The sequence below is a fragment of the Erigeron canadensis genome, chromosome 5 (genome assembly GCF_010389155.1).
Source record: "Erigeron canadensis isolate Cc75 chromosome 5, C_canadensis_v1, whole genome shotgun sequence".
Lineage (NCBI taxonomy): Eukaryota > Viridiplantae > Streptophyta > Magnoliopsida > Asterales > Asteraceae > Erigeron > Erigeron canadensis.
Genome location: NC_057765.1, coordinates 10312880 through 10323555, shown reverse-complemented (window position 1 = coordinate 10323555; position 10676 = coordinate 10312880). Strand labels below are relative to the sequence as shown.

The 10676-nt window shown below is 33.6% G+C and overlaps 1 protein-coding gene across 1 annotated transcript; it reads right to left on the bottom strand.

The window, feature by feature from the left end:
- Positions 1 to 5629: 5629 nt before the first annotated feature.
- Positions 5630 to 9674, bottom strand: LOC122599954 (mitogen-activated protein kinase 16-like). Its single transcript, XM_043772576.1, has 8 exons — positions 9651 to 9674; positions 9025 to 9430; positions 8529 to 8659; positions 7441 to 7507; positions 7171 to 7313; positions 6560 to 6715; positions 6261 to 6472; positions 5630 to 5738 (listed from the first exon to the last, which is right to left on the bottom strand). Exons 1-8 carry the CDS (start codon positions 9672 to 9674, stop codon positions 5630 to 5632), a joined length of 1248 nt encoding a protein of 415 aa, XP_043628511.1.
- Positions 9675 to 10676: the final 1002 nt, after the last annotated feature.

Here is a 10676-nt window from a genome sequence, read left to right as displayed (position 1 = left end):
TCATGAAACACGTTAAAGTCAAATACAAAATCTAGAAACACTTTTTACTTAATATGTCTTGTCAAAATTTGTTAGCTTTAGTGGAGGAAAACATGATATATGTTAATTTAATTTAGACGAATACCAGCGTGATGTAGCGACGACTGGATTACTCTGTAGGTCATTATTGTAAAAGAAGTAATGAAGCTATTTTAGAAATTAAGGGTTATATCATAAATTAATGTCATAAAGGTTTATAGTGGGTATTCAATAACATTATCGATACTAAAGACGTTTTTAGTATTTTAAAAGTAGAAAAGCTAAAGAAGAAGGGACAATTTGTTTTATATAGTAGTAAAGATACATATAATAAAGTCGAAAGTTAAGTACTTTTTCGTCCTTATGGTTTATCGTTTTATCACTTTTTGTCCTCGCCGTTAACTTTTGGCTAAAATCATCCCCGTGGTTTGCATTTCGTCCTTGGATCCGTTAACCTAGGGGCATTTATGTCTTTTCATCCATCTTAAGTGCAAAATTCATCCTTATGATTTGTCGTTTTTGCATTCTTCATCCTTATCTTTAGCAAACCTCCAAACAAGAATTTAGTAAAAAACTAAAACAAACTCAAATCAAAAACCTATATATACATACATACATATGAAGATATAATTTAACACCGGCGGTACGACTAATTTAATTTAATTTATATTATAATTTACTATAACTTAACTAAATTGTCAAAATATAATTGCTATCCACTCAAAAATAATACCAAATAGGTACTTTATTATAAAATATAAGTTTTAAATTTCACAAATTAAAAAAAAATAACATTAAAATATTATAAAAATAATTTTTAAAAAAGTTCAAAAATTAAAAAGTGAGAATACCGGAACGGTAATACCGAAAAATATCAAAAATGCTAGAAATAGTTGTACCGGAGTACCACCCCGATACCGGTATTACTTAAATGGGTGAAAAGACGAAAATGCCCCTCACGTGACTTACATGTGAGGGGGTTAACGGCAAAGTTATAACGGCAGAGATAAAATGAAAACCACGGGGATAATTTTAGCCAAAAGTTAACGGTGAGAGAAAAAAGTGATAAAACCACAGGGACGAAAAAAGTACTTAACTCTAAAGTAAATTATAATTTTGATCCTTCAAGTTGGCACGATTTGCAGTTATCGCCCTTGAGTTAAAAAGTTACAATTCTAACCCTGAAGTGAGTCAATTTTTTCAGTTTTTGCTCCACAGCCAAACACTGTCAATTTGGTCTATGAGAATGAGGGACAAATTCGTATTAACAAAAGATATTGGTATTACTGGTTTACGACACAGATTCATTAATTACGGATATATTACACTATTAGTTTTTTATATTTTAAAAATATCTCTATTAACTCTTTACATCAATTTCTTTTACATCAATTATTTATACTACTCGACGTCACCTCTACCACTTAAAAAACAACGCAAGTACTTTGCAAGTTATCGTTTATTTTATTGAGGCCCAAGCCCATTAAAAAACCGTGTTTAGGGTTTAGGGTTATATTCAACGTTAAAGTTTAAACATTGCTAAGAAAGAGATAGACACAAATTTTTGGTCCACAACTCTCTGGAAAACCCTTCAACATTCATTCATCAGTGTATTTCCCAAAAAAAAAAAAACTAACAAAATAATCAAAATCAAAATTTCAGAAGACATCCCTGTACAAATTCAGGCGGAAATCTTGAAAAGACTTACTATCAAGCCATTAATTCAATTCAGACGGATAGAAATCGGGTAAGGGTTTGTATCTAATTAAATCAGAATCATCAAAAGAAAGACGAGGACGGAAGGCCAAAATGTTGCCATCTTTTGGAAAGAGTACCTGTTCTTATTCCGTATATAGTGAAGTTTAAACGAGAAAGGATTTCAAGATTTAAACAGTTCGGGAATGCGCTTATTCGATGCAGTTAGGTTTTGATCCGTTTTGGAGGTTGTTTTTGTTGTTCATAGTTTAGTTAAATAAGATTTTGTTACAACCATTCCTGACCTCATTAAAAAATTTGACCCTAATAAAATAAGGGTACTAGGTAGCTCTCACGGTATCAATATCCTCTATGTTGTGATACCGATAACCGTAATGGAACAGAGATGGTTGTTCTTTGGAACCCTTCCATAAGGAAATTTGTTAGTGTTCAAGTGCCGAATCTCTATGATTTGCCCAACGAAATTTTGTGTATTACGTGGGGTGATGACGTTGTTGGTTTCGGGGTTTATCCCGCCACTCTGGATCCTCCTGTTCTCAGGATTAAATGGATTTGGTTACGTTCAGAAAAAGAACGGTATGCCTATCTACCAATCTGCCCTGCTATTTAGTTAGAATTGGAAGTCGTCCTAAAGTTGTTATCGGTAGGTTTATATATTGGGTTGCTAGTGATACGCTTGGTGGTGAATGTAGTCGATCTAACTCAGATTATCTCATTTTGTCATTTGATTTGACTACCAAAGAATTTGAAGAAATAGATCTTTTAGGTAGTTTAACACACCCAAGTTGTAGATCACTGTTATTGTTTGATCACTTTGATGGTTTTATATGTTACCAATTAGTAACTGATCACACATGACCGCGCATTAAAAGATGTGGATGGATTTACCAAGTGATGTGCTACACCAGAACCGTTTGCCATTAGTTAAGGTAGACTAAATTACTGTCCTCTTGTACAAGTGATGTCATTAATAAGGCTTGCTTAAATGTTTTTGTTTTGCAAATGCTTGGTTTAATAACATTCCATGTCTTGATGATCTGAAATGATTCCATATGCTTCAAATTTAATGTGACATTCAAAATGACAGTTTGGAGTGTTTTTTGTTTTGTGTGGGAATGTTAATTTTAATTTCTTTGTATCTAGTTTTCTGATGTGATCAGGTTTTGTGTGGTTGGTTACAAGCAAATGAAGTAGATGAATACAAATAGATTATAAAAAGGAAGTTTAACTACCTAACAGAGAAATCACATAACTTAAGAATAGTTTTCCAAGCTACTACAAAGTTAAATTGGCAGACGCAAGGAAGATTTTGTTGATTTAAAACCTTGTTGAAGGGATGAAATTAGTAGAAATTTATTATGCAAAATGCATGTAAAAGGATCTTATCGATCTAGTGGTTCGTCATCTTTAAAGGAATATGATAGGGGTTTGCCTCTGTTTCACAGTTTACATGAAAAGGGGGCAAACACATAAGATTGTAGTGAACTGGTTTACGAGCAAATGAAATAAATGTTAATATGTTATGCTAGTTTTTTCATATATGGATACACAAAAGTTCAAGGGAATATGTGAATTCATGTGGACCTTAAAATACTTGAGGAAAGAAGAGCATATTAACCACTCTATCAAGTATTGTTCTGCCTGCAGGATTCATAGAACTATTGAGTTTTTCTTGTAATGACTCAAGAATGATGCCATAGTAGAACGGCTTAGAATTGCTATGCAGACATCTCTTTACAATTCAAACAGATTCCTTCAGAATTGTTTTTGCTCTTTCACCTCTTATATCAGAATCAATTATTTGCATAACTTCTTCTTTGATATATTCTTGAGCCCATATTGCTAAATTCCATTGCCCAAAATTCGTTTTCTCCTAATCGTTTGATGGCTCCAACAACTGAACTTTTTTCTTTTTTAAATTAAACAGCCATTGCAACAACAGAAGTTGATCCATCTATAATGTTACCTTTGTAAACTTCCCCAAAGCCTGCCTTATTACTAATGATTCGTCAAAGCTCTCTGTTGCTGAAAAAATATCATGAAATTCGAAAATACAGCAACACAAATTTTATATCATATAATAAGCATTGCAGTTACAAAACTGTGGAAAACCACAAAGACTTGGCTGACAAAGAATACACATGAAAGACCATATGTATGACATCCCTTTAGACACCCACATCCTTAGAGCAGGCTATTTTTCCATCACAATCCTCAAATAGCAAAAGTGTCTGGTTCATTGTATTTTTAAATCTGAAGAAACACAAGTTTAGACGGACCGTATAACAAATAACTTCAGCAATCTGAGAAATTGACCTGCTATCTTTTCTAAATAAACGAGTGTTAAGTTCTTGCAAAAAAAGTAAGTTGTGGCAGCCTAGACAAGACGAACCACCACCTGATCTACATACTTCAAACCTCTGTTAGGAACTAGAAGAATGATAATGCCAGCCTCTACCCACAACTTCAAAAGAATACCCACGAAAGAAGATCCATTAAGAAAGTCAATACCATTGACCAACCGGCCCAGCTTGAACAGCTACTTTTCTTGGAGCATATGGAGGTCCTTACTTAGCCCGTTACCAGAAACTTGTCGTTTTTGCAGGTATCCGAGTTAGTGCTTCTCCTTGTATAGGTAGCAGGAGGAAGAGGGAGCTTGGTTGGGGCAGAGTTGTTATAACGCATTGCATTACTTCCCCCTCTGTCAAAGCCAAAAAGGTCAAACACATGAAGAAAACTTGGATATATGATGAATAAATTACATTGAACCAAGACAGATTTTTATTGGATTGACTTGCCTAGGGCTGTAAACGAACCAAACGAACACAAACGAGACCTTGTTCATGTTCGTTCGTTTAACTTAACGAACGGTTCACGAACAGATAAACAAACAAAATGACTTGTTCATGTTCGTTCGTTTGTGTTCATGAGCGACTGTTCACGAACATAAACGAACAAACACTAATGAACGAACACAAACGAATGAAATATTTATAATTTTTGGAGAGTCCATTTGTAATTTCTACTGCACCTTGTGCAGTCTCTTTTGGAACAAGCCCTGCACCCAAATGTCAAGCAGTAAGACTTGCTTCAAGACTCAAGGAGAACAATCAAAAAATTTTTTTGCCTAATTATATGTACGATGTGGAAATTCCAAACCTAATCATATACGAGTATTGGTCTATTATATTTCGTTTGATGTAGTGGGTCGGTCAAACTTGTTCAGTTCGGTAAAAACTGGACCAAAGCAGTAACCGGCCAACCTGGTAAAATTCCGGCAAAATTGTGTGTGAAGTTCACAAACAGAAATCTGACCAAAAATCCGATGACTGTCAACTATGAATCAGACTCCACAAACCGTGAACCACTTACAACTGCTAGCTACAGACGAGACTCCACGAGAAAACTCTCTAAAAGCAAGAAACCAAAAACATATTTTCAGCTGTTCAGATGTTAAACATCTTTTGTTAAAGTAAAAATAGTTATCTCTACATTATTGTGTGTGTTGTGTGTATGTAAGCATTCTGATCATAAACAGAAGAAAATAAAGGAAAATTTGGGAAGGAAAGATGTATGAATTGTGTGTTTAAGAAGTCAAAGAGTGGAGCAAAATGTCAGGTTATAGTCATATAAGAATCAATAATACATGTTCCATATTGTCAACTTCTTAGATACAAAAGGTTCAAAGCAAGGATCCAAAGAGTAACGTTGTAGACTAGAGGTATAAAATGACAATACAGTTATGTCAGCCAGTTTGTCATACTGGGTCGATAGCAAAATAGTGTATGCAAGGCAACCCAACCCAAACCCATTATGATCTGTTATCAACTGACCTGGCCTACTCAGGTTGTCACCTTGGTAAATATCTACCACAACTTTCAAGCATGAGTAGAAATTACCTTGGTAATGATGACGAACGTTGCCTCTCAAGGGGCGCAGCCGCAGTACCTTCGCCATAATGCTCTTCAAGATGATCAAACTGCTTCTTAAAATGGTCAACAGCACTGTGAAGCACGAAGGGAAAAGAATGTAAGTGGCAAAATTGTCTACGAAACTTAAACAGGCTTACAATTCAGAAAGATCCATGAGGGACTTCCTTCAAAGAGAATACAAATGAGCAAAAAAATAAATGGCGCGATCTCAATAAGATCAACTGAGGTCATTTTCTAAATAAATTTCTCAAAAGGAATCAAGTCAAATGGGTTTAGATTTTAGAGCAACCAAAGCATACTCGAGTTTGAAACTTGACTTGAGCTTGACTTGACTTGACTTGAGAAAAAAGCATACTCAAGTATTAACAACCTCCTACTTTCTTACATTAACAAAACAAAATCATTACTCATATAGTAGTTATTTATAACAATATTTAGTAACAGTATCAAGATTCGAAAACAAATATTGGCAAGTCAATATTTTCAATCAGCTTGGCGGTTCACTTATAATCCTAAAACTTAATCATTAAACTAATTTACAAACAACTGTATAATACAAAAGAATAATGTAATAGTTCCAGATAACAATGGCACCTTGGATAGATGAAGCCTGTTGGTTCAGCTCCGTTCAAGAACTCTTTGAGCATATTGGGATGGTATTCAAGAATCTCTCTATAAATCAGTTCACGTACATCTTCCTTAGTAGTTCCTCTTCTTTCAAACTCAAATTCCATTCTGGTAATTTGTTGAGCAGATGGCTCCCTCTCAACCTTGGCCAAATTCTTGAAATATGGATCGGACAGAGCCTACACAAAGAAAGCAAGATACATTTCTTTTAATTCATATAAATAAACAATATTAGAAAAGGTAAATAACTAGATAAGAAAAATTACCTCCTCAGCACTAGGCCGGTCCTTGGGCTCAAATGCAATCATTTTTTCTAATAAACGTAGTGCAAGAGGATCTGCATTTGGGAACTTCTGTGAAAATGGAATTGGTTTTTTCTTCCTCATGCTGCTTAAGTATCTCCTGGCCTTCTCATTTCTTATCTGATTGTGTCATATCAATGTTAGTATGCAAGAAGATGAATGCATATAAACTATTAAGGTGTTTGGATTTGTGTTCTGGAAGTGATTATATCATACTGAAAAATCAGATGAAACCAGTAGACAACGAAAGCAAATGTATCTCACATTAGGTTAAACTAAGACACACACATATGCTTTTGTTTTTCTTTGAATTATGTAAAAATTTCTAATGCAGCCAGTATAAAACCAATGAGAAGCGGAATGTGAATCCAAACACCTGCTCGGTATAAAAGTAATATAACCCAAATTTTTTTTTTTTTTTTTTGAAAAGCGAGTTATAGTTAGTAGTTAGCATTCAAGACACCTGCTCGGTATATAACCCAAATATAAAACTCATCAAATAATTCAAGCCAAAAAGCATATCCAAATTAACACCCCCTACAACGACTCATTAACAGTAGGTAAGTTAATCAGACCAAAGCTATAGCCTCAGGTGCTGGCGTCCCCAAAAGATCAGTCATCAGATCCAGCTGGTGCACCACATTTTTCCAGGGGAAAAGAGGTTTTTCGGTTAGAAGTTCTGCAAAGATACACCCGATACTCCATATATCAATAGCAGGTGAGTAATGCAAAAAAAATATATATATAGAATGGAAAACAAGTTAATACACTAACTTCTACTGCATATAAAGTTTTCTTATCAGCTATATCTGTTTAATAGAAAGCATATAACTTCAGTACTCCATGTGTTACCTTAGCGAAAAATGATCCACACAATTCTGGAGCCCTGTACCATTTTGCTGCAACATAATCCTGTAAACATATCCATGATATATTACGAAAACTATTGGTAGCAAAATAGCAAAGACGAACTGGTTGGTGATGGGTTAAAATGGGTAACTTTAGCAAAATAGTGTCTGGTTGACCAGAAAACCTTTGTCCAATATAACTAAATTGTTCTAAACTAAACCTTTTGTATGATGGATTCCATTGTAACTAATTAGTTCAAAGTTCAATAAAAGCAAATAATTTATATGAAAAGATGACTGAAAATGTTTTGCATGGGAAGTACACTTTGGGCAAATAACCAGTTCGACCCATTTCAATTTAAGGTGGTTTCTTTTACTTTTACACATTGTGACCCAGTAAATAAATAATATAGGGATAAGTGCACCGAAATGTATGTAACTATGACCGAAAATTTATAGTGTGCACGAACTTTTAGAAACCTCTATTGTATGCATGAACTTTGTTAAAATGTTCAAATCATGTGACATGGTATACGTGGCACAACATATGAGCTGTCAGGTGTAAGTTTTTAATTGGTCGGTCATAGTTAGTTACATAATTTGAACATTTTTACAAAGTTTGTGTATACAATAGAGGTTTCTAAAAGTTCGTGCACACTATAACTTTTCGATCTTAGTTATCTACATTATGACGCACTTATCCCAATAATATAACCAGTAAGGAGTCATTCATTTGCATATACTACCATAGTACCCTCCCCAAACAGCAGGATTAAATGTTTTTCGTTAGTGCTGGTCAATAATTGTTCTTTATGCCAGAAAAAATCTATTTAATTTATAGGTAATTTTTGAATATAATATTTTTATAATTAGACTGTAAGACATGTTATATTTGGTTAAATAAAGTAATAAAATAATAAAGTTAGCTTAATTATTTAAGTATAAATTATTTTACTATTTATAGTATAATCATTTCAAGTTCTTAATCTTTTTAAAAGAGAGACAGAAAGGGCAAGTGTGGGGTGGGGGGTAAGTAATGGAAGATATTATGACAACAGCTTAAAACTCCGGCATTTAGGACATACCGTCCAGAATATTGCAGAATGTGCATCATTAAAAGCAACTCTTGCAAGACCAAAGTCACAGATCTTGAGTTTGCAGTCAGCATTTGCCAATATATTTCTGGGTTTCAGATCTCTATGGAAGACATTTGCTGCAAAAATAAAAAGCAAATTTGATGCTCAAAATGTGCATACATATAACAATGACTTTACACATGATGGCAAAGTGAGTGGTTTGGGTAAAGACAAACACAAGTAGAGTCATTATAACTTATAAGCAATTCTTGTGTCAAATATGACTACAAAATCTGCATAGCTAAAATTATAAGAGTAATCCAAAGCAGTTAACAAAATGATTTAAGATGGTTATCTGCATTATAAATATGATTTAAGCAGTTTTCAGCTTTACTGACCTGACCCGTAGTTTGAGATCAACCACAGTCCTAAATTAACCCATCTAAAACAGAAAGGGAAAATCACCACTAGAAACAAATAAATAGAGAAATGTATGTATGATCTGTATGTATGTATTTCAATCCTCTAAGAAGTTGATAAAGGAAAAACTGATAATGCTCCAGTGTTAAATCATCATTTGCTTTAATAACCTGATGTAGATCAGAATCCATAAGCTCAAACACCACATATATATCTCTAAACTCCCTCATTGATGGCGGTAACAAAATGTGCTTGATTTCCACAATGTCTGGATGACGAAGAAGCCTTAAAAGCTTAATCTCACGAAGAATTCGTGTAGCATCGGATACATTTTCAAATATATTATCAATCTTTTTTATTGCTACTGTTTCACCAAGAAGTGTATCGTATGCTGAGCATACAACACCACAACTTCCTTTACCAATAACTTCCTCTATCTTATACCTACTTCTTTCACCATATTTGGTGAAAAAATCGTCTTCCACATTTCCCTGCAACAACAAATCATTTTCAACTTTCTTAACCACAAAATCCATATTTTTTTTGTCACTCAATCATATCCTACAGGAAAAAAACTTATACAAATCATACTTTTCATTCACATCCTAATCTACCATCTATCTATAATAAACAAAATATCATTCCATAACGTTAAAAATACTAAAAGTACATACTTACATATAATGATAATGAAAAGCTTAATAGATTTACCTTTTTTCTTTGATCAGACTCCATCCCTACTGCAAAGCGTCAAACAAGTTAACCAAATAAAAGCTCAGAATAGTTAGTAGATCATAAACATACAAAATTCACTAAATTTATAGCCAAGTGGGCAAAATTAAGAAAAGAAAATATGTTTAGCACAAGTTGTACAAATGAAAAAGAGTTAAATTAACAGACTAAGAATCTTTTAACTTTGTAAGTTGATATAAAAAGAAAAATCTTTTTAAAATAATATTATTTGTAATATATAATTTAGCTGATTTTCAGAAGGTAGACTCAACTTCAAGTTTCAAACTAAATTTTATCAATATATACATTCGTGGGTAAAACATTATGTTATAAAACCCAACCTGAGTGGGTTGTCTCAAATTCTCTATCTTGACCAAAATCATCAGTAGAGTTTCTAAAAACATCATGTGATGTTGAGATTCTGTACATCCTCAATTATATTGCTGGCGCTTCCACAGTTTCCGTGAACATCACTTGATAGCTCCGAACGTCCTTGAGCTGAAGTAGATATATACAATCATATTATTAAAAGGAGGTTTTGTAACTATCCAGCAGAGAATACACGAAACTCAGACTTAAAAATACCACAAAATCAAATTGAACTAGATTTAGAGACGCAAGGACCATATTGTTGATTCGAAAACTAGTTGAAAAGGGCTGAAATTAGTTGAACTATTTATGCAATATGCATGTAAAACTTTTCTTTTCATTGATAGATATAGTAATTTACATAGAAATAAAAGGTAAACGGGCAACAAGCTGCGCCGCCACTCCTTTTTGTATAGCGAAACTAAGACGTCTAAAAACTACATTCATCGATCGTGGCGTCATGACATTACAATGCGTGACCCGTTGGATCTTATCTTGTGTTAACTCATCTTTTGAATCTGTCACATGAAAAGAAGGCAAATACAAAAGATTGTATATTTGTAGTGAACTTGATCTCTCTAAGTAGCAGCATATTAAAGATCTAATAAGTTCAGTTCTCATATTTCATATAAGAGT